We start from the raw sequence: 23,672 nt of genomic DNA, 5'->3' as shown, positions 1-23,672 counted from the left end.
GGGAACTGGGTAGAAGGTACGTATGCCCTCCCCGAACATTTCCATCTGCAGCACTCTGTGATTCTATAATTATTTCAAAATTTTAAAAAGTCTACCAGAGATGCATAAGGACATATTTATAGATTAAATGACAAAGGTCTTGGATGTGCTTTAAAAAATACTCCAGAAAGATAAAGAAAAAAAAAGTGGGAGAAATAGATAAAACAGAATTGAAAAGATGTTGGTAAGTGTTAAGGCTGGATGGAGGATATACAGGGAAAATATATATACTTTCCTCTCCAATTTTGAGTTTGAAAATGTCCAAAATAACATTTCACTTAGCAGGGGTACTCAGCTAACAAAAGGGCTGCGCCTCACTTCCCTGCTTAGAGCCTTACTCACTGCTGTGACTTCTGAAGACAAGATCAAAGCTTATAAAATTGTTCTATTTACAAAGTTTTTCTCATGACCTTTTATTAAGAGCTTACAACTCACATTCTTAATCTTATTGTATTTACTAGTTTTTTCCTCCAAGAACTCCCCCCAAATTATAAAAAATAGAAATGTGTAAATATACGCTGAGGAGCAGGCACAGCTTTTACAGAACAACAGTCCAGCCAGTGTTTCTGGTTGTCCAACCGTCTCCCGGCATCTCCTCCGGAACAGAACCCCCGCAGCAGCACTGGTGGCTCTTCCAAATCTCGCCTTCTCCCTTAGCGCGGGGCACTCACCCACCGAGCGTCGGTTCTGAATGGCAGCAGCAGGGGGGGCTGCGGGAACACTGACAGGGTGACCGCTCCCAGAGCCGGGAAGACAGCAAGCCGGGAAGGTTTCCTCCTGCCTCTGCCGAGACTCCACCTGGGACTGCAGTCAAACTCAGCAGACCAAGAATCACCAAGAGCCGACCACAAACTCCCAGGGTCGGCACTGGCCCGCCTGACTGCTTTCCGTGGGAAGAGTTTCACTCAGGTCACCATAAGCCCAAAAAACTCGCATTTGGTCCAACGCTGGGGAACCCACTTTTCTCACTGGGATCCCCTCTTCAGTTACTGACAAGCAGCCCCTTCCTTCTGAGTGACGTATGAAGTGCCCTAGAGAACAGTGAGGCCAGAGGGATGTGGAGCCTGCTGTCAAGCCACCGAGTTTTTTGAGTTTTCAAGTTCACCAAGAGCATGGAAGATGGAGAGACGATGTGGGGGCCAAGTACAGGAAAGCTCAGCACGGACATCAGGGCGCCTGCCCAGGGAACGCTCCGTCTGCCCCATGACAACCTCCAGGCCTGTTTCTTCCCGAGGCTTGGTTGTTAAATCTCTTCCCTCGGAGACCAGCCCAAAGGGATCAGCTCGTCCAGCATCGTCCGTGAGCACTTGTTCTTTGATCTGTAGAGCACATGAAGGATGAGATCTCTCCCCAGGAAGCAAAGAGGTTGAACAGATTCAGACCTGCTTCTGGAAGAACACCTGGCCTGGCTGCTGGCTCCTCTCAGCGCACTTCTGCATAAGGTGCGAGCGTGGCTTTCTGGCCCTGCCGGCAGCCCCCCCGGCACACCTGCCTGGCTCCTCTGCTCTCAGGGTGCAGGGCCCAGCCTCCGCACCCCATCAAATCCCTTTCCTGCTGTTTACACTGGTGATTCCTCTATCCAGTCACAGCACAACGTATCACTGACAGAGGCTCTTGTCAGAGGAAACTCTTCCCGGGACGGGACAGGCCTTGGTAGTTCCCCAGCACACATTCCAAGAGGGACAATAAATGATAAATGTTCCAACAGAGTTGCCTTGTTCCAGGGCACGCCCATCAAAGGCTGATGAGAGACTCAGCGCACTGCTCTGCACCTCTCCTCCATCTTATGTTTCTGCTCCCACCTCCCGGTTCCTGCCGGCCCCAGATCAAGGGGTGACGTGTGGGCCTCCAGTCCTGAGGTGAGGGAAGGCAAAGTCACCTTAGGTCAGCTCAACAGGGCACTTGGAGCCCAGGTGAGGAAAGACAAAAGGAGGTTCTAGGATGATACGCTGGTGCTACAAATTGTCTGTGAGTCAATAATAGGAGTCCTAATAGCCTGAAACAGAAATAGGCAAACAGTCTTTCTGGCAACAAGCCAAGAAGGCACCGAACCCCTTCTTTCCTGCCGCCTTCCCTGGTTTCAAAGGAATCAGGTCCTGTGACAATAAATGAAGTTATCGGCTGCTCCTATGCCCTATGGTACAACCTGGTTGGTTAAAAAAGCCTCCTATTATTACCATCATATCTTCCTCAACCCAAACATCCAGGGAAAATAGGAAATCTTAACACAGAGTTTGCTATTAAAATCATGTCCTGTCACACCGCAGCAGCCTCAGCTGGACCGGGGGAGGCCACCCTCGCTGCTTCCCTTTGAGTGACTTCAACTCCCTCAGGAGGGTGGTGTCCGCATCTCTGTACAGGACAGGCTTCCTCCTCAGCTCACGAGAGAGACCTAGAAAGAAAAGGATCCCATGGAGCCTGCCTGGTGGGGCCCCACCTGCTCTCCTTCTGGGAGGCAACAACTCCAGGGCTGGTCCCGGGGCACCAGGAAGCTCAACATGAGAGGTGCACACGGGAGGCGAATAAGGAGAGGAAAAGGGAAAATACTTCCTCTCGCTACAGTAGCTCTCCCCAAGGCTCGGACCCACTGGTGAGCCTCTATTTTCTGCCCAGAAGCAGAGAAGACCACTCTTTGGCCAGAGAAGCCTCTTGGCATCCCCTCTTCCAACTTACTTCTTCCTGCGGATTTTGGGTTTCTTCACAGGGCGCAGGTAGGGGTTATCGATGATGTTCTCGTCCCCGTTCCGACTCCCCGACAAGGAGGGGTTCTGCTGCAGGACAGAGGTATTCTCCTTCTCGGCTCCAGAATCATCCTTGGAGCAAAAGCCAAAGTAAAGCAAAACACCAACAGCACAAGGAAAGAGATTATAAGAACCACTGGCGTCCTCTCACGGAGGAATTGGAAGCTCGGGGACCACCTTCTTTCTAAAGTCCCTATCTCTGCCCTGGACGAAACGAGGTCCAGGCAGCGGCTGGCTGTCAGAGGAAGGCGAGGCCAACAGCTGAGCACAGTGGAGCACAGAACACAAAGCCCTGAACGCTTGACAAGGCAGGGACAGGAGTCACAAAGAATGGAGACCTGGGAGGGGCAAGGGGCCCGGGGCTAAAATGTTGGTGCTCAAGAAGGAAGCCCCACCTGTGGGGAGATGAAGAAGAGAGAAGTGAGCCTGTGTGCTTTACAGATACAGGGTCAGAGCAAATTGCACACAGAGGGCCCCTCCTGAACCAAAGCTAGTGTAAAGCATACTAGGTGACTCCCCGCCCTGTTTTCTCACACATCTGGTACTTGCAACATGGTACCAATGATGATACTGCAGGAGATGCCAGGAACTTCTTGGGCCCTGAGAGTCCCACCAAGGTGAAGCGGAGTGCCAGCACCGGCAGAGGAACACCGCCGAGAACCCTCATCTGCAGCCTGGGAATCAGGTCTCTCATGGTGTGGTTTTTGAAGAAAGTGATGTTGCAGAAAAGTTTGTAAGTCTGCACATATTCAATATGAGTCCAATTAAGAATTTTTAAAAATCACTATTGCATGTAAACACAAAAAGTTTGTATGATGAAATTTTAAAAACTGGTTCTGGGTATAGGGTGATTGATTCCTCTTATTTATGTTCACTTCTAATTTCTAAGTTCTGTAAAATGAGCAGAAGCTGCAGGGGAAGGAGGGCAAAATCACACGATGAACTTGACCTGGAGCTCATTCCTAAGTGCTGTAAGTGACCAGAGAAGCTGGTTGGGCTGTGCCCCCTGGTGACAGACCAAGGGTTCTGTCACTGAGATTTCTGTTCTGTAACTGGAGGCAAGGAGGAGCTGACCTCGACTGGAGAGTCTGTTGTAAAGAGACAGCAGGGCAGAGGACACTGCGATCAGCGGGCAGAAGACGAACAGCAGGCTCCCGCAGACACCGAGGGCCCAGCAGGCGGGCAGCAGTCCCAGGCTCGAGGAGTCTGAAGGGACTGGATCACTCTAGGTCCTGCTGCTCATTCTCAACTGTCCTGTCAACTGTGTCCTCCCCAAACACCCAGTCCCGTGCAGGACCCCTGTGCTTTACCCCTCCCCACCCTGATCACGTGGGACCACAGGTGACTCAGAGCAACCACGGACCTTCTGGAGGCTCTCCTGAAAGTGAGTGCCCCAAGGTCAACCCAGCTCATGCCAGACACAAGGTCTACAGCCTCCAGACCTGCCTTGGACATCTGGCTGCTAGCTTTCTTAAAGTTCCTTATGGCTTAATTTAGAAACCATCCCCTACCCATCTCTAATCATTTCTCTATGGTCAGTGCCCTATCTTTAGAGTTACTGGAAGTTCACGTCGACTGTGCCTTAGTGTGCCTGAGATAAGGACGGAGGCGACACAGGAGTGCTGGGACGCCAGCCTTGCACCTCTGCTGGAGGGCAGGGAGGCTCCCTCCCTTTGGCTCCCTGTCCACAAGGCCAGGATGTGGGTCCCAGTCATGAGACAACAGCTTTTCTTCTCCCAAGCAGAGTTTCTGGAAATGCCACTTCCTTGCCTCCCTAAGAGACAGGTAGCCTTGAGGGACAAGAGTAAATAAAAGTAGTCAAGTACCAAAGCGACCGTGACTTGTACAAACAGTGGGAACAGAAGGGTCTGCCTGGAAAGGCCAGACTCAGGTGATGCGTGCGTGCTAACAAGCACCCCCCTCCTGCCCCCGACAGGGTGACTGCATCCAGTCCCACGGCCTCAGTGCCCTTTCCACACCACAACTCCCACCCACACGGGCCTCTCCCCGCCTCACCTGTCCTCTGACTCCAGGCTCACACAGCCACAGCCACGGCCACTCAACCTCTCCACTTGAGTATCAAGCAGGCACCTCACGTTTAATGTGCCTAAAACTGAACTCTGGACCCTCCCCTGTGCACGAACAGCTCTTCCCGCGGTCCTCCTGGCCACTGGCGATGGCAACTCTACCCTTCCAGTTGTTTAAGCCAAGAACTCCAGTCATTCTTGCTGCTTTTTTTTCTCTGACATCCCACATCCAATCTGTCAGGAAAATCTCGGCCTTTCCTTCAAAATACAGGCAGAATCTGACCACTTCCAAAGTCCCCGTGTGACCATGCGGGTGGGTAGGGCCCACCACTGTCTCCGGCCTGCACACACCAACTCATCTCCCTCTGAGGCTCCTCCTCTGCCGCCTGGCTCCAGTCCCTTCCCTCACAGCAGCCGATGATCCCGGAAGTTCATTCGCATATGTCCCTCCTCTGCCCCACACCTTCCCACAACTCCCATTTCCCCCAGCTGAAAGGCTCACAAGGTCTGTGTGATCTGATGCCGCCCTCTCCCTCTCGGCCTTCCTCAGACACACCCACACTCACCTCCGTGCAGTTCGTCAGGCCTGTGCCCGGGCTGCCCCTCTCCAGAACACTCTCCTGAAGACATACACACGGCTTACCCCTCACCTCCTTCAAGTGTCTGCTCCAATGTCGCCTTCTCAGCGATGTCTACCCTGAGCACCCTATTTAAAACTGAAACCTCAGCCCTTCACCCTGGGTCTTCTCTCTCTGCCCCCAACAGCACTTTAGTCTTTAATATACTGCATAGAAATGTATTTATACACTCCATTGGCTGTCGTTCCCCCCTGCCGACACACAGGTCCTAAAAGGCAGAGGTTTTCCTTGTTCTGTTCACTGTTGTGTCCCAAACACCAGGAACCGTGCCTGGCCCATATCACCAGGTACTAAATAAACAAAGGACTGCTACACTGTTCGTAAAAGAGCAAAAGTTTAGACACTGAGATACCTGCAGAAGACAGCTAGTTCAAAGGGAAGAGAAAAAGAATCCTATTACACACCGATTTAACATGAATAGCCCCTTTTGTTCAAGTAGATGGAGAAACCAGACCAGGTTAAGTAAAAACCATGTAGCAACAGTCCTTACCAGATATGCTGCCATCAACAAATAAAAGAATAATCTAAAATACCCGTTATTTAATTAACTAACAATGTCGGCAAATGTTAAAGACCAGAATGACCTAAATGCCCACAGGGGACTGGTCAGATTTCACTGTCGCGTCCCCATGGCAGCGCACGACGAGGCCGCGAGTCGGGATGGAGACACTCCTTGCACACGGATGCGGAATGATCGCCCGGACACACCGAGGAGGATGGACGGCAAGGGGGAAACCACCTGTGACTTGCTGCTTGTGTTTAAAACAACAATAAAAAAACGTCTCTAGAAGGCACACAGGAGACTGGTGACTGGTTGCTTTGTAGGTGGGAAAGTCGGGAACAAGGATGAAAGAATTATCACTGTACTTCTTTTTATAGATTTTAAACATATTTGCCAGTCCAACAAAGTAACAAGTCCATTTGGCTGTATGTAATTTGTTGCTAGAATCCTTTTCTCAAAGTCTTTGCATTTATTTTTTATAGCCCGAGACAGCATGGGAAGGAGCAACGGGGGCCGTGAGCTGCCATGTGCCAGGCACCTGATGTATGAGCTCATTTTAGCTCAGGCTCCCGCTTTCCCTCGAGGTGGGTGCTCCCACTCCTGCTTGTCCTGGTGAGGAAACCGACTGAGTGAGATGTTGGGTAATGCCACCACAGCCACGTGTCTGGAAAGTAGCACGGTCTGGATCTGATGCCATCCCCGTCTGCCTCCAAGGGTCACGCCTTCCTGCTCTCTGCCGTCTGGCCTGGCCTGGCCTCTCGGAATCCAGGAGAGAGCAGGCAGCTCCTGGCATTCTTTCTGCCTCAACTCACTCCCCGCCATGACCTCCCTTATGTAATTACCTCACGTGTTAGATCATACATCTGTAAGCCCTTTAACTACTTTGTATTTACAAAGAGACAGTGATATTTGCTCAGAAGATTCCTCTTTCTCATAAGGTGAACCTCACCTTAGTCCATCGCCCAGTCGCCCTCTCTCAGATCAAGCTAACTGAGCCCATTACAGAAGTGTAGAATGACAGGTTCCTCTGCTTTACGTAAAGCCATGGGCTCCCAGCCTGAATTTGGAAAGCAACTGTTCAACGTGAAAAAAACGTGTGTTTGAGGAGGGACGGGCGTCACAGAAAGACTCAGCACCGGCCCTCTCCGCTGCCATCTGTGCACCGCACCTCGGAGAACACGGGGACGTTCAGTCAACTTCAACCACTAAGGCATTCTTTGCTTAAAAGCCAAGGCCAATCTTCAGACTGGATGAACACGGTGACCTGACTTTAAAGGGTTCTACAAGCCTCAAGCAGGGGTGTCCAACCAGCTGCCCACAGGCCGCACGCATCCTGAGATGGCTGGGAATGAGGCCCAACACAAAATAGCAAATTTACTTAAAACATTATGAAATTTTTTATGATTACGTGGCACAATGTATTTAATGTGTGGCCCAAGACAACTCCTCTTCCAGTGTGGCCCGGAGATGCCAAAAGGCTGGACACCCCTGCGGGCGCCAGAGCTCTCAGCAGTTCTGTGATCTCTTTTACATTCTCCCAGATGCAGGAACAAGAGTGGGCTCTGCCCCTTTCTCCTGCCACGCACAACACGCTGATAACCAGGACACGACGCCCACGGGTTCCGATGAGCACGTCTCTGTCTCCCACCCTGGGTATGAGATGTCCAGAACGGGGCCAGCCCCTCCAGCTGGGCACTGGATCCCACGCCCTGTCATCAGCCGAAGAGCATCACCCCACAATGTCTCTCTCTCCTGCATCAACCTGCCCTCTCTACCAGATCCTCCGCATCGGCATACAAACATCTGTGTTGTAGCTTAAAAAACAAAACCCATCTCTCTTAGCTCCTTAATTTTTCCTTTAGTTACAATTTCATTTCTCTCTTTCCCTTTACCTCAAATTCCCTGAAATAACTGCCTATATAAATGCTGTCCAATAGAACTTTCTGTGATGATAGAAATGTTCGTATCTGCACTGTCCAGTATGGTAGCCACTACCTATACACAACTATTAAAATGTGGCTAGTGTTAACTAAGAAACTAAGTTTTTAGTTTTCATTAGTTTAAATGATTTTAAATTTAAATAGCCACATGTGGCTACTGTAACGGCCAGTGCAAGCCTCTCCTCACGCAAGCCTCTCCTCACCGGTGCCCATCGCTCCTCTCCCGTCCTGCCCCTCACCACAGGCCCCTGCTCTCTCTCTCACTGCACCTGCTCTTGCTGAGGTCACACAGCACACCCACATCACAAAATCCAATGGATGAATTCTGGTCCTCATATTACCAAAACTAACCGAAGGTTCTGACACGACCACTCCTATCTCCCTGAAACACCGCCTTCCCTCGGCCTCCAGGACACGGGGGCCTCGGGATTCCCCCACCTCCCTGGCTATGCCCTCGCCACCCCCTCATCTGAACAGTAGGGAGCCCCGGGGCTCAGTCCTTGCACTTCTTTTTCTGCTCACTCATTCCCCAGGAGATCATCCAGTCTCATGGTTTCACACACCGCGCTGATAACCACCAAGTTTGCATCTATAGCCCTAACAGCCTCTCAGACTGCAATTCATACATCATCTCTCCACCTGCATCACCACCTGGATGTTTCATAAGTACCTCAAACTTACCTCCTGTAAACCTGTCCTGGCTTTCCCCCCACCCCGACACCCGTTCCGCTCAACAGCCTTCCCTGTCACGGTTAAAGGAAACTCCATCTTTCCTGCTGTTCAAGCCAAAAACCTTGCGCTTATCTTTGACTCTCTCCTCTCCCATCTCGCACCCACTCCATCCGTTGGTTCTACACTGAAAATAATCTAGAATCTGACCAATAATTTACCTGACCATGTGTCATTATTTTTGCTTTTACCACCATCTCTCAGTTTACTGCAAGAGCCTCCTAACTGGTTTCTCTGCTTTCCTCTTACCTTCTAGTCTACTCCCAACACAGCAGCCTGACTGATGCCGGGACAAACCCACACCCACTCCTGGCCCTCCTCTGCTCGGCACTTCCCACGGCTCCCGCCTGACTGAGCAAGTGCCCTCCTTTAACAGAGCCTGTAAGGTCTGACTGCCCTTGAGCTCTCTGCCCTCAGTCCCTACTACTCCCTCCTGCGTTCACCACCCTGGCCACCCTGATGGCCTGGCCGTTCTCCAACACGACGGCTCCCACCTCTGGGCCTTTGCACCTGCTGTTCCCTCTGTGAGGAATGCTCTACTCCTAGATATGTATTAAGCTGTGTTCTGTCAGGTCTGTACTCACCTGTCACCTTCGCAATCACCCTAATACACATTCCCCCATGCCCACAGTTCCTTCCCATCTCCTCATTTATTATTTTTTACCTTAGCTCCATGAGGGGAAGAAATTCTGTCGGTTTTGTCTCCTGCTAAATCCCCAGCACCTGGAACTGGGCCTGGCTCTGGCAGGCGCTCATTCAATATTTATTGACTGAATGAATGCCGAGGACACAGACTTGCCTCAAGCTACAGATCATGTCACACCTAGATCATCATGAGCCCATCACGCAAGTCCCTGAAGGCACGGACCTGGGATAGGTCACATCCAGTTCCCAGGATGACAGGCTGAGGACAGTGTGGGATAGTTTGGGGGTTACCCTGAAGCAGGCAAAAGGCAGGCTCACCGTGCTGATGTGAAGAGGGAGGTTCTCTGTGTCGGTCTGCTCGTCCTGCTCTGAGGAGTCCGTCTCCTCCATTTGCTGCATCTCCAGTTCAGATGGAAGAAGAGCAGTCAGGTAGGGGATGGAGAAAGGTCGGGCAGCAATCACTGTGGGATGGGAAGAGAGGCACGGTTCCACCGTCACAGAGTCCTCGCGGTGGGCCTAGGGCCTTACGAGAGACTGGGAGCAGCACCAAGTGATAATGATGGCAGGCACACTCCGAGCACTGCTGTGTGTAGAACAGGGCCCTGTTCTACAGGCTTTACGTGCACTGTCTTTAATCGTCACCTCCTCCAAAACAGCTAAGTGCAATTCCCAACCCCATTTTACAGAGGAGGATCCTGAGACACAGTGAGGTTACGTGGCTTCCTCCGGCACCCAGAAAGTAGCAGAGTGGGGTCTGAACTTCAGCAACATAACTTCAGAGCTCACTTTTCCCAAGGACGTCTAAAATCAGACAGAACTGGGGCTGGATCCTAGTAAAGCATCAGCTTAGTGATCTTATACCCAAAGCCAGTTAACCCCTCTCAGCCTCATTTCTAGAGCAGAGATATTGATCCCAACAGCCTGAAGATTCAAGTCAAGTCCAAATATGGACTTGAAGACTCTCAGCATCTAAGTGCATCCACTGAGCTGGAGGGCATTTCAAGTAAATGAACATTTTCATTTTTCCAAAAAGCACTGATGAGAAGGAGAAATTATTGCCCAAATAAATGAATAACTGAATGAATAAATACAAAAAAGTCTCTCTGTATGGTAGAATGTGATTATCAGGAGTCAGTCTCAGCTTGAAAACTACTAGCTGCATGACCTCAGCCAAGTTACTTCTTTTCTCTTCCTTATAAGCACCAGCTTCCTACAATGGTGGTGGTAACAGCATCGGACTCAAAGGCTCCTGTGAGGATTTAATGAGATGGTTTAGGGAAAGTGATTAGCACAGCATGTGGAACTTAATAACCTAGCTGCTATCATTTCAGGGCCCAGCATGCAGCGCACACTCGTCGACTGAATGAATCACTCCAACCACTCTCTCTGGAAAACCTGAGGCCTGCGAAGGGGAGAAGGCTCGGTCCCACGGTGAAGTGGCAGCGCCGAGATGGGAAATGAGAAGGTGCCTGTGCGCGGACTCGGTGAAGGGCAGCGCCCAGCAGGTGTTCTCTAACTGCCCTGCCCGCAGTGCCACTGCCCCTCCTACCTCCAGAGCAGCCACTTCTACTGCATGAGTCTCTCTGGCACCCAGGGATCAGTCACCCTTGAGGTAACCTAAACCAATGTATCTCAAGTGGCCAATCCCAACAGAGGTCATTACTGTTTGGAGTCATCAGTGAGGGACCAAGCCCTCAAGGCCTGGGAAAAGGAGCCAGAAATCTGAAGAACGAGATGCACCCAAGACAAGAACAAAGCTGATTTGTTTCTTCCGGCCATGCTGAGAGTAAGGGAAGATGCTGGGATTATCTCAAATGACAAGACAGGGTCCACAGAGGGGACAGATTCTTACATGGGAATGTGCTGACGTCATCTTTGAAAAGACTCTGGGTCTCGCCTGTCTTGGCCATAAAACGGGTGAGTGCCCGCTCCACGTCACGCCTCTGGGATGCAGCCTTCTCCCGCAGAACCTGGTAGTCGGACACAGGCTCCCGGTAGGTCTAAAAAGAACAGCAAAGACACTAAAGTAACACCAACAGATCACTCTGTTCTCCTCGGGAACCTGCCTTGCTGTTTCTATGTCCTTCCACCCTTTAAATGACTCACTACCATCACTTAGAGCAGAGATCCCCAAAGGGCGATGGAAGGGGGAGAAAGAAATTGATGGAAGTATTATTTACTTTTCATCTGAAAAGTTATGAAATGTACAAATATTTACTGTACATTGACCATGGGTCTTCAATCAGCTCCCATGACAGGTGGTCTTGGTGTAAGAGAGGCACCCTGAAGGAAGAGTGGGAATCCCCCATGGAAGCCCTGAGAGAGACCACCAGTTCCATCAGTGTGATATGACATCATGGAGCACACAGGTGGCTGCTTAAATGGATCTGCACATTGTCCATCTTCTTTAAAAAAAAATATTTATTTTTTAGAGAGAGGAGAAGGGAGGGGGAAAGAGAGGGAGAGAAACATCAATGTGCAAGAGAGATGTCGATTGGTTGCCTCTTGCATATTCTCAACTGGAGACCTGGCCTACAACCCAGGCATGTGCCCTGACTGGAAATTGAACCAGTGACCCTTTGGTTCATAGGCCAGCACTCAATCCACTGAGCTACACCAGCCAGGGTACATCTTGTTTTCTTAATCCAACTTTTGCAAAATGGATATGTCCCCCAAAAAAAATCCCTCAAAGAAATACAAACAGATGATATTAATGTAAGTGGAAGAAAATGGAAGTCTTCACACTCCTGCTCCTAATTCTGAGCTCTTTGGCAATCACTTCGTGGAGTAAAAAATGATTGAGATCTAGTCAGAACAAGAAGCTGGTGAAAACGCTAGTATAGGTAACATTGTAACAATGACCAAAAGAGTAACTACTCTTTGTGACACAGAGATAGTAGTAAAAAAAAAAAATCCTTACCCAAGGATATGTTTATTGATTTGAGAGAGGGAGGGCAGGAGGGATGGAGGAAGGGGGCAGAGAGAGAGAGATGAGTGACTGGGAGAGAGTGGGTGGGAGGGAGAGGGAGAGAGGAACATTGATCAGTTGCCTCACACATGTGCCCTAACTAGAGATCAGACCCACAACCTAGGTGTGTGCCCTGACTGGGGATTGAACCCACATCCTCTTGGTGTATGGGATGAGGCTCCAACCGAGGCATCTGGCCCTGGCTGGAGGGAGAATTTTTAAAGGGGGCACTTGAAAACATTTCCACTGTTGTCGGTGTTAATTCGGCAGTGTCACATGCGTACAGTTCCCACAGGCACACTTAAACACAGGAATGGGAGTTTCCAATGTGTTTAAAATTGTCCCAAAATGAGTGGATTTTGAACATCCTTGTCACAGACATTAAAAATGCGAGATGTTAGCATCATTTTTAAGAAAACTGAGATTCAGAAAGTTGGAAATTGAACAGAAAATTTTAAACAAAATTTTTCAAATAACTGGTAAATGGGAATGAAAATATAGTTTTGTGATGTATTAAGGGGAGCTAATAATGCTGCATATGTTTGTAATGTGCCTTTTTCAACCATGAAAGCTGTTAAAGTATTTGAATGAACTGATTTTAGAACAGAACTCTAACTTACTATTCCACAAAGATTGAAGGCCTATAATTTCAGAAACTAAAGAGCAGAGCTAATCGCATGGTGGCCCCTATAACAGAGCACAGGTATCCTGAACCTTCAGTAATGACCATATCATCTTTTAATGTCCATTTTTTAGTAGAGTGTTACATTTAATATTGATATAAATAAGCATGAATGTGTATTAGAGTATGTACTTAACATTTTTACTGACAGAAATACATTATAAAAGAGTTAGAGACTGCTATTGGTTGAACTGTGTCCCCAAGTGTATGGCCATACCACCCTGAATGTGTCTGATCTCATCTGAACTGTGTCTCCGAAAAAGTAGGCTGAAGTTCCAATCCTCAGTGTCTCAGAACACGACCTCATTTGGAAAAGGGGTCACTGCAGATGTGTTCAGTTAAGAAGAGGTCAAACAAGAGCAGGGTGGGACCCTACTCCCATACAAATGACACCCTTGTAAGAAAATGCCCCATGAAGACAGAGGGCTGGAACGCTGCCCGTATAAGCTGAGGAACGTCCACAGAGCGCCTACAAACCACCAGAAGCTAGGAAAGGCACAGAAGGATTCTCCTACAGGTCCAGAGGAAGCAGGCCCTGGCAACACCTTGACTTTGGACGTGTACTCTGCAGAGTTGTAAGACAAAAAATTTCTGTTGTTCTGCAGCACCTAGGGTTTGTGGCACTTGGTTTCAGCAGCTCTAGGACACAAGTGCAGAACCTACTGGTCAAGAGCAACAGCGGTGCTGCAATGATGGGTGATGGACTGTTCCTTCCCCCAGCGTCCTGGGTACGCAGAAATGTCCTGGAGGGCTTGTCTCTCTCTGCTGCCCACGTGATGCCACCTCTGCACCCGCACCCAGGCTGGAGGCGGGGAGAAAGGAGGTGTGTGGAAGAGCCTCTGGGGACCCCTCTGCACACCGCACCGTTCCCAAAGGAGGGCGACACTGCTAATCTGGCGAAAGAGGACACATGTGAACTTGGAAGACAGCTCCATTGGTCTTCATTCAGACCCAGAACCAGAGTTACAACAAGTTTCACTTCATGTTGCCACCAAGTATGTTTTAAACAACCTTTACCCCAATTTCAAAAATAACTCCTTTTCTATGGAAAATTTGGAAAACCCAGAAAAGCACACACAAACAACAGTGACCTATGGCCCACTGAGAATTACTGTGAACATTTTGTGGAATATCCTTCCAGTCTCTTAACATGGCTAGGCCCTTCTGTGTTTTGGTGGAACGGGCAAAACTGCACAGACCCCAATTTCTTGTTAACCATATTTCTATCAGCCAGCTAGAGAACATAATTCTCCTTTGCCAACATGTTTATCAATAAGAAAAGACACTGTGAGCTCTGAGCCCACCTTTTACCAACAAACTTGTGGTCCCACAGTCAGCAGGAACTCACTGCTGTGCATCAGTCACAGCCCCCACCACATCCCCATCACTCACCGGAGTTTTGATGTAGGTGTGGGGGTCGGGGAACTCAGGGAAGTGGCTGGGGATGTGCGGTGGGTGGGGTCGGTTCTGCCCTGCAGTTAGAGCCTTGGGGGCCACCGGCTGATTGGTCACGGGAGCTGCAACAGAGTCACCACGTGTTATTCCTCCACCCAAACCCTGCTCTTCTCAAAGTAAATGCTGGACCTCAATTTTCCGAACCTCAGGTACTTTGTACTTCTATTTTAATAGACCTATAAGGACTTAAGGTCCTGAGGTCACCCCCATATGCCTAGCCCTGCTGAATGACCTTGGGTGACACTCCCATCTACAACAATCTGCCTGCATGCCTCTTAGGCAGGTGAGTGGGTGGCTGTGACAACGTCCACTTCACAGAGGAGCTTGCTGAGGACGCTGAGGAACTAAGGAGTTAGACGGGCTGCTAACTCACTTTTCATGGAGCTGAGATAGTGAAGACATACAATATGCCAGGGTAAGTAAGTGTGGGCCAATGACAGCAACAGGGGGCTGAAAATGGCACCTTCCATTGCTCCTGGACAGGGAAGCTCTTCAGAAGATGCCAGCTTGAAAAAAGTGATGACGAAAAAAACTAGTGACTTCTCCCCAGGTCCTGTAAGCCCACACTCATTAGCCCAAACTCAGTTCACAGTGCTCAGTTTCTCTCTAAGGCACAGGTGATCGTACTTGTTGTGTAGAGACAGAGAGAAAGTATTCTAGGTTCTGCAGGCCTGCAGTCCGCCACCGCTGCTCAGTGCTGCCATCACAGAACGAAGCAACCAGAGCAAGGAAACACAGCTGTGTTCCAACAGAACTTCGTTTACAGAGACAGGTGGTGGGCTCCATCAGGCCTACAGACCATAGTTTCTGACCCTCGATCTCAGGAAGAACAAGAGCTGTAGCATTTTTCAAGCAGCATCAACTGCCCTCCTGGGGCTAAAGCACAAGAACCACAGCAACATCTCAGAGACGGTTTTCCTTTCCAGTGACTGAGTTTCATATCCCGGCTGTATTAGCCCAAACAAAGATTATATTATAGGTATCCCCAAATAATGGAGGGGAGCCTGCAATAAGGAGGTAGCTAAACAAACTGATCCTGCCCTATTCAGTTAGTTTGTTCCACAAGCATGTTGAGAGTTACTGAGAACCTCAGCTCAAAGGCACTTACGGGCAGTGATGACCATCCTCTGAGACCGTTTTGCATAGGCAGGGAGAGTGTCCACATTAAAACCTAAATATTAAGAAAACAAAAGTCACTGCCCAGACCACTGGATGCTGAACATGGAAGAGGGAATAATATTGTGTTGAAATAGCTTAAACTCCCAACTCAAGGGTTTTGCTGCCACCGAGAAGCAGCTTCAGCAGAAACCCCAACAGGAGTGAGGAGGTCTGTTAAAGGGAACCTCCTATTGATAACCCTCCCAGGCTAACAGCAGACCAGAAGAACCATGAGGGATTTCAAAAAACACTCAGCAGATGCAACTGACTCCTGGGGACTCCTGTCTCTCCCATAACTCCAACTCAGCTGCACCAAAGAATTGGAAACTTGTGTACTCACCCATCTCAACAAGTGTGACCACGATATCTGACAGCGTGGGCTGGGTCCTAGCTGTGTGCTCACAGTAGGACTTGGCACTCCTCCCAATTTCTGAAATGTCTAAGAAAGGATCAAAGGCATCAAGTCTTATTCTCAGTTCCACAAAGTTAAGTACGGAATTACCATATGAGCCAGCAACTCAACTCCTGGGTATATACCCAAACAAACTAATTGAAAGCAGGAAATCAAAGAGATACTTGCATACCAAGGCTCATAGCAGCATTATTCACAATAGTCTGAAGGTGGAAACGATGCAGTGCCCACTGAAAAATGAATGCATGAACAAAATATGGTCTACACGGTCTGTCCAGAAAAAGTCCAGCCATTGTTACTATAACGAGAACAGTTTATGTGACATCGATGTAACTTGGCAGCCAAGGAGTTGACTAGAATGTGTATGTGTGAATGACAACTTCACTGTCCTAGTCAGTGGGGCCATAGATGCCACTGAGTGAGCATGTGTACAGTGTGGCTGTCACATTCAAAATGACTGAGCAAGTACAGCAACGAATCTGCATCAAATTTTATGTTGAGCTTGAACATTCCTCTGCAGAAACTATTCGGATGATTCAGAAGGCTGCAGCTATGGGCAGCTTCATCATGACAACATGCCTGTTCATGCATCATGTCTTGCAGAGTTTTTTTTGCCAAACATCAAATCACCCAGGTGACTCAGCCCCCCTATAGCCCAGATTTGGCACACTGTGACTTCTGGCTTTTCCCAAAACTAAAATCACCTTTCAAAGGGAAGAGATTTCAGACCTTTGATGAGATTCAGGGAAAATACAATAGGGCAGCTGATGGTAATTGGGAGAACCGTGTGAGGTCCCAAGGTGTCTACTCTGAAGGGAACTGAGGTGTCATTGTCCTGTGCACAATGTTCCTTGTATCTCATATCTTCTTCAATAAATGTCTGTTTTTCATAGTACATGGCTGGATACCTTCTGGACATACTTCATATCCATACAACAGAAATATAAGAAAGAAATAAAGGAATAAAGTACTGAGACACGCTACAACATGGGTGAACCTTAAACATGTTACGCTAAATGAAATAAGCCAGACACAAAATCAAATGTTTTCAGATTCTACTTATAAACCAAAAAAACAATTCATAGAAACGAAAAGTAGATCAGAGGTTACCAGGGACTGAGGGTAAAGGGGATTAGGGAGTTGTCATTTATGGGCACACAATTTCTGTTTGGAATAATGAAAAAGGGTTAACACTGTGAATATATGTAATGCCACCGAATTGTATACTTAAAAAGGGTTAAAATGGTAAATTTTATGTTATGTATATCTTGCCACCAAAAAAAAAAAAAAGGTCTTATTATCTATGTTGTCCGCCTAAAACTGAACCTCTGTTTGTTTAAGAGTCCTGCTAGCCCTGCCTGGCTGGAGCGCCATCCTGAAACCAAAGGTTTCATTCCTGGTCAGGGCACATGCCTGGGTATGATCCCCAACTGTGGGAGACAATCAACTTATGTTTCTGTTTCTCTCCCCCGCCCCCCTTCCCCTCTATCTGGAGTGAGGACAAAATAAACCTTTAGAAAAAAAGTCATGCTAGCCCTGACTGGTGTGGCTAGGTGGGTTGGGTGTCGTCCCTTAAACGGAAAGGTCACTCACTGATTGTGGGCCGGGTTCCTGGATGGTGGCAGGCAAGAGGCAACCAATAGATGTTTCTCTCACACACCAATGTTCCCCTCTCTGTCTCCCTCATTGCCCTCCTCTCTAAAAATAAATGAATAAAATCTTTTTTTTTTAGAAAAGACATTGAGAAACATTGTGTTTTTTTAAAAGATTTTATTTATTTATTTTTAGAGAGGGAAGGGAGGGAGAAAGCAAGAGAGAGAAACATCAATGTGCGGTTGCTGGGGGCCATGGCCTGCAACCCAGGCATGTGCCCTGACTGGGAATCGAACCTGCGATGCTTTGGTTCACAACCCGAGCTCAATCTACTGAGCTATACCAGCCAAGGAAAATCTTTTTTTTTTTTTAAATGTCTTTTTAAATAAAAAGAATCACGCTAAAGTCCTTCAGGGGAAAGGGGAAGGTATGAAGCTAGACTCAATAAATAGGCCTCAGAAGTGGTTGGGAAAACTGAAACCATGCTCAATTTTACATGCAATTTTACAAAAAAAGCCATTTTCTGGGGATGGGTCCACAGAATTCATCAGATGTAAAAGGGGTCCAATGAGGTATGGAACCCCAGCGGTAGAGGCCTCATGGTTCAGAAGATACAAGCAAGTACTGCTTGACTGGGAAGGGTGTCTAAGTGAAAACCTATCCCCAATTTGCCGTGCTACCCCAAGCAAGCCACTAATACTAGCCCCCACACGTGAAAACAGTGGGCAGCATGTGTTTACTGAGGAGAGAATCTAGTGGGAACTACCAGATCACTCCTTTAATTCTCAAAGTGTGGTTTGGGAATCCCTGGGTAACCCTGAAAAACTTTCCGAAGTCCACAGGCCAAAACTGCTTCCATAATAAAATTAAGACATTCTTTGACATTTTCCATTCATTCTCTCATGTAGTTTTCCAGAGGCTTTATGATGTGCGATGAAATCATGGTTCTCATGGATAACAGACCTCATCCTTGTTCATTCTTATGTTTTAAAATTTTCTGTTTTATTGGGAACTGTCCTGCCTGGTTTCAGAAGCTGTAACCCCACTGACAGGCAAAAAGGCCCCACAGCTAGGGGACCTTGGGACCACAAGTCACTAAGGAGACAAAACTTATCCTCCTGGCAGGGGTGCAGCCTCTGCCCCCTTTACTTCATTCTGCTTGACCCCTGTAGGATGGCTGGATAGTCAATGATGGGTAAGATTCCTCAAAAAAGGAACAACCTAAGACAGACACAGTCATGAAGGGGCCATCAGGGAAGGACTTAGGGGATTGTGGAGAAGGGACAAAGAACCACCCTCACCCTTCAGCTTTATCATAGCTTGAGTCCTCATTCTATCTGTAAAAACTCTTCTAATCTCTTGGCTGCCTTGCTCCCCACCCCCAATTCAGGCCTGAAACAATGCCAAAGGGGGTGCAGCCCTGTGCCAGAACTGCCAGTTCCTGGTGGGGCAGTGATCAGGCCTAAGAAAGAATGCATAAAGTCCTGTGAAACCTGCTTTGCTAAGAATGTCCTCAATTTAAATGTTAAGGGCCTGAGCACAAAATAAGTTTGTTTCCCAAGGTTTTATATCCAAATGGCATCGCCCTGTCTACCAGACCCTGATTCAAAAGGATCCCTGTGATCTCAGAAATGTTACCTGTAAACCACACCTCCTTTCTTTGATATGCATCCCCATGCAAACTAAACTCAAAAAAAGCCCATTGAGAGAGAGAGGTGAAACACCTTTCTCCTGTGAGAGACTGGTCAGCCTATCCTCCCCAAGCAGATCACGTCTTGGTAGAATTATTCTCATCAGCAGCAGCCAGGGGAGCTCTGCTGGATGAAGCTTCCCCACAGTTTTACTTTCTAATGTGGAGATATATATATATATATCTCCATACCATGTATATACAACCCTACAAGGTCCTCAATATTTAAGAGTCCACAGAGGTTCTAAGACCAAAAAATCTGAGATCACTGATTTAGGAAAACATGGTACGTGAAAGCTCCAAACTTCATAGAGCCACCTCACCCGGGTCTTGCCCTTCCTGGGGCAGCCCACATCCAGGGACCCATCAAGACCAAAGCATGAAGGCAGGGCCTTTTCCCTGATATGGGACACCTGACGGGCAATTACCACTCTTGTGCTCCACAATGAGGTGGATGGTTTTTTGGCTGGCTGGCATTGCAGTTCAACTCCCTCTGCCTAAACCTTTCCTTTGCTTCCATTCATAGGTGTTGATTCCCCCCAAGCACCTTAAATACTCCCATCCTGCATCCTATCCTACCCCTACAAAGGCCCAAACACAGAAATACATTGTATATGCAGAAAAGCTGATATGAGACCATTCCAGGGTCCTAACCCTCAAGACGTTTCCTTTTAAAAGTGTTTTTTTAAACCACTGTATAAAACTTATTCACTCTTACTCTTTGTATCTTTGTACATAATACATCATTTGATCATATCATGTGGTGGCATCTCTTTCATAGGAATTAATCCTAACTGTCCAACAAAACTAAGTTCTTTGAGTATAGAACACAAACAGCAATAATAACAGCACCAGCAAGTCATTAAGAGCTTACAATGTTCCCAGCATTGAAAGATTTACATATACATCTCACCCATACCCACAATTGCTGACGTGCAAATTACTATTCCATTTTGCAAATGAGGAAATTAAGAGTCAGGACATCTAGCAACTTGCCCAAGCTATTAAGTGGCAGATGGATGACTTATACCCAAGTCTATCTGATTCTAAAGCCTGTAAATCACTTTACTATGTTCTTCTTTTTCTTAAATCCTCTCTAACACTATCACAATGCAGAACACAACACAGATGTCTGGTTAACTTAAAGAAGGCCTACCGTTTCCTGGTACTTACAGCTCTGCAGCATCTCTGTCAGTGTTTCCACAGATGCTTTCTCAGCACTCTCAAACCCTGCTTCTGTCAGCAGGGAGCTCACAACCACTTGCAGGGTTCGCCTCCGGGCCAGATAGTAGTTATCTGCAGGGTTAGTGGACTGTTTACCTCCTGATCTCTGTGAATCAGCAGCCCAAGAAGGAGAGAAGATTTTCATTCACTGGACAAGGATGTAATCACATAGTCCACACATCGTCAATGGCAAGCAAACGTTCTTTTGCTAAATACTTACTTATCAGTGCTTAATAAAATGATAGCCCTTGATATTTAGACTTACAGATCTTGGCCAAAAAAGTAATAATTGAGCACCCAAGGGGCTCTAAATACGGAGACAGCCTTTCTGCTTCCCTAAAACTTAAAATTCTAATAACGCAAGTGTCTGTTTCGTACTTTCTATTTTAGCAGATTATCAAAATCTACAGCTGCAGAAACACACATGATCGGATTGAATTTATGTCTCTCCGGAAAAAAAAAACCCTCTCTTGTTCCTCCCATCTTCATACCATTTCACTAACAAGGAATATTTAAACAACACATGACACTGAGGAGAGGAGGGCAAAGGATAACAGCACGGAAAAGTAGGAAAGCTAAATATTTTGAAACAGAAATCCCTCCCAACTTTGGCTAGCCAATAAGAGGGCGAAAACGGTCTCTTCCGACCAATCAGGAGATGTTCCGGGTTCCCAACCCCGAAACGAGCCAATCAGCACACAGACTCTCCAACTCTGAAGGCCGCCGCCAAGTCCCTAAGGGGGGGGGGGCATGTACGGCCTGAAAGACCTTTCTCTATTCGGAACTCATGGTGGGGCTGGATGTATGGGTATAAGCTGTTGCCCAGGTTAAGGGAAAATTATAGAACACCCAGACTTTCTCACCTTCGACCCCGCGCCCTCCCTCTTACCGTTCCGGAGCCACCGGCCCCGGCAGTGGCCGTCGCGTCGGCCATCTTGCTCTGGCGTAATGTGCGCGGGCGCAGGGCAGGATGGGATTTGTAGTCGCCGGGCGGGGAGGGGTGGTGCGCGCGACTCTGAGTTTTCTTAAGCTCAGCGGAGTGGGAGCTGCTTTTGATGACTTGGTTCACGTGACCTCCAGTGAACTACGGGTTGACGGCGCCCCAGTGAACCTCGAAACTGTGCCCTCGGTTTCACACCTTTCAACCTGAAATCGTTTCTCATAAAGAGCACACCCCCTGGAACGCCCCAAAATTGAGTGTCAGCAACATCGGGCTGGGTCCCGCCCAGTGCCAGTAACTCACAGCCTGTCGGAGGGGCCGTAGTATATGTAGTGTTATTTCTGCAGATGATTCTCCCGAGCTGGAAATTCTGGGAAATCTTACGTTGTGTTGTGACTTTACAGCCCACCAATGACCCGCTTGCAACTAGAACCTAACCTAGTCTAGGTCTTCTACTGTACCCTCCTGCCCTCAGTTAATCCGCAGGTATTTGTGGGACCGGCTGGGAAGCGCAGGCCGAGGCAGCCCGCCTCTGTCCCCTGCCCGCCTCATTCCCAGGACCTGCGGTGCCTGTGGGTTTTCTGTTTATTTGCTCGCCAGCCCCTTGGAATGGGGGTTCTTCGGACTGGGACCGCACCGCGCCTTATTCCCTCCATTCCCCGCCCGGTGACTACACCCCCAATGCCTGGCTGGACGCAGTCTCCACCCCCAATGCCTGGCTGGACGCAGACGCTAGGTTTGAATTCTCACACTCGCTAGCGGTGGGAGTACGGGCGTAAGACCTAGCCTCACTGTGCCTCAGTTTCCTCTTTTGTGAAACGGGTGGGACTGATAGGGGAAATAAGATCAAATACAAAGGGTCTATCGCGGTGATAGACATATAAGAGGTGGAGAAACATCGCCTACTGTTGTTTATTTCCTGGGTAGCGCGTGGTTGAGTGACGAATGCCCTGAAGGCTTAAGTCTGGAGACCTACGCCGCACCTGCCCAAACACGCGGCGGGGGGCACCTCCAACTCCTCACCTAGGGTACGGGGGTGAGGTCTACAGGCCCTAACCTTAGCTGAGCCGAGCATTCAGCCCCCTTTTCGTCTCCCCCGCCCCCTCTTCCCCCACTTCCTGCCCAGCTTTAAACTTGCGTTCCCCGGCTCTACAAGGACTTTGTAAACACGCCGCGCCTGCGGGGGTGGAGACTGATTCTGTTTGGGCTCCTAGGAGAGTGTGTACGCCCCTCCCGGCGGCAAGAGGTTGCGACCCCTCACTCCCCCACATCCCCAAGACAGAAGCCAGAGGCTGCGGGAGAGAGTGTCTGCGGCGACAGTGCATGCTCCGGGGGGCTCACCCGCCTAGGAGGTAGGCTTGTGAAGGCTGGAGAAGCCAAGATAATGGGGGGTCAGTATTCCCCTTCCCTGGAGCCGCCAAGGGTCAGGGTTGGGAGGTGAGTGGGTTGAGGTCACCGCTCTCTGATCACCTAGTTGTCCCTCAGAGCTGGGCTCACTTTCTGAGTGAGCTGTTCTCCATATAGTTAAAGGGCAGTGAAACCCCACGGAAGCCCTGAGTGTTTTCTTATGTGCGCATAGCCCCCTTCCAAGCTGGTGTCGAAGCCCAGTGGGCTGTTGTTGTTCTACATAGATCAGAGACGGAGGTAGGAGGCAAGTAGGAGGGCAGAACCGGTGTGGGCAGGGAGCCTTTGGTTCTCCTGCTAGCCAGGGCCAAGGGAGGAAGCCAGAGGACAGAACTGGAAAGAGGAGCTCCTCAGTGTTCATTCCTCTGGTGTCTGATGGGTACACAAGTGGTAGCCTTAGTCTCTTCTGTGTCAACAAGAGGAATAACTGAAGAAAGCGGTTTGCTGTTACTAAAGGAGCTTTGATGTGTTCATTTATTTCCAAACATTGATTGAGCACCTACTGTGTCTGGGATTGTATTGGATCCTGAGGGTGCAGTGATGTTATTCACCTGCACCCAGTGTGGGTCCTGAACAACAGAGATAAAGCATTAGCTGGCAAGGCTTCAGAGAGAAGAGGACATTCGAGTTGGGTTCTGACTGATGAATAGTCACCAGACCGAGAAGTTATGGGAAGTCTTTGGGGACACTTATTCATTGCACAGAGTTGTACTGAGCCCTGCTATATTGCCCTAACCCTAACCCAAACCCAGATCTAATCCCCTGTCTAGGTATGAAAAAGAGGTGATAATGAACAGGCTGAATTCAGAGAAAGGGCTGGTCTCCAAAACCCCAAAAATTCTCAGCTAGGAGGGTTCCCCTGGGGGCAATGTGACAGTCCACACA

The 23,672-nt window shown here is 48.6% G+C and overlaps 2 protein-coding genes across 8 annotated transcripts in view; one reads left to right on the top strand and one right to left on the bottom strand.

The window, feature by feature from the left end:
* Positions 1–422: 422 nt before the first annotated feature.
* TAF8 (TATA-box binding protein associated factor 8) lies at positions 423–21,455 on the bottom strand. 3 transcript variants are annotated; one of them, XM_045843643.1, is made up of 9 exons: positions 21,333–21,455; positions 20,393–20,549; positions 15,865–15,963; positions 15,475–15,537; positions 14,304–14,428; positions 11,114–11,261; positions 9,580–9,722; positions 2,713–2,852; positions 423–2,431 (listed from the first exon to the last, which is right to left on the bottom strand). In XM_045843643.1, the coding sequence occupies exons 1-9, from the start codon at positions 21,375–21,377 to the stop codon at positions 2,419–2,421; spliced, it is 933 nt and encodes a 310-aa protein (XP_045699599.1). In that variant the 5' UTR covers positions 21,378–21,455; the 3' UTR covers positions 423–2,418. The 3 variants fall into 3 exon arrangements, with proteins under 3 accessions (XP_045699599.1, XP_045699598.1, XP_045699600.1); XM_045843642.1 differs by having other exon boundaries at positions 423–1,893; XM_045843644.1 differs by lacking the exon at positions 423–2,431 and having other exon boundaries at positions 2,709–2,852.
* Positions 21,456–22,546: 1,091 nt separating this feature from the next.
* CCND3 (cyclin D3) overlaps positions 22,547–23,672 on the top strand; it is an 89,615-nt gene continuing 88,489 nt past the window's right edge. For 3 of the 5 annotated variants that reach the window (XM_045842853.1, XM_045842854.1, XM_045842855.1), the window contains exon 1: positions 22,547–22,735. The gene's annotated coding sequence lies outside the window, so the exon portion shown is untranslated. The remainder of the gene's footprint in view (positions 22,736–23,672) is intronic. The other 2 variants (XM_045842857.1, XM_045842856.1) reach the window with 1 other exon arrangement.

Source organism: Phyllostomus hastatus, unplaced genomic scaffold, assembly GCF_019186645.2.
Source record: "Phyllostomus hastatus isolate PE091 unplaced genomic scaffold, TTU_PhHast_1.1 phas_contig_40, whole genome shotgun sequence".
NCBI classification, from domain to species: Eukaryota; Metazoa; Chordata; class Mammalia; order Chiroptera; family Phyllostomidae; genus Phyllostomus; species Phyllostomus hastatus.
Note: the sequence above shows the minus strand (reverse complement) of the source record. Positions and strands in the feature narration are given on the sequence as shown.

Excerpts from the sequence above, each read along its gene's own strand:
- TAF8 (XM_045843642.1), bottom strand. The coding sequence starts at position 21,377 with ATGGCCGACGCGACGGCCACTGCCGGGGCCGGTGGCTCCGGAACG. Across the intron at positions 11,262-14,303 it reads ACACCTACATCAAAACTCCG|ACCTACCGGGAGCCTGTGTC; the intron begins GTGAGTGATGGG and ends TGTTCTTTTTAG. Across the intron at positions 9,723-11,113 it reads TGACGTCAGCACATTCCCAT|TGATTGCTGCCCGACCTTTC; the intron begins GTAAGAATCTGT and ends CCCATCCCACAG.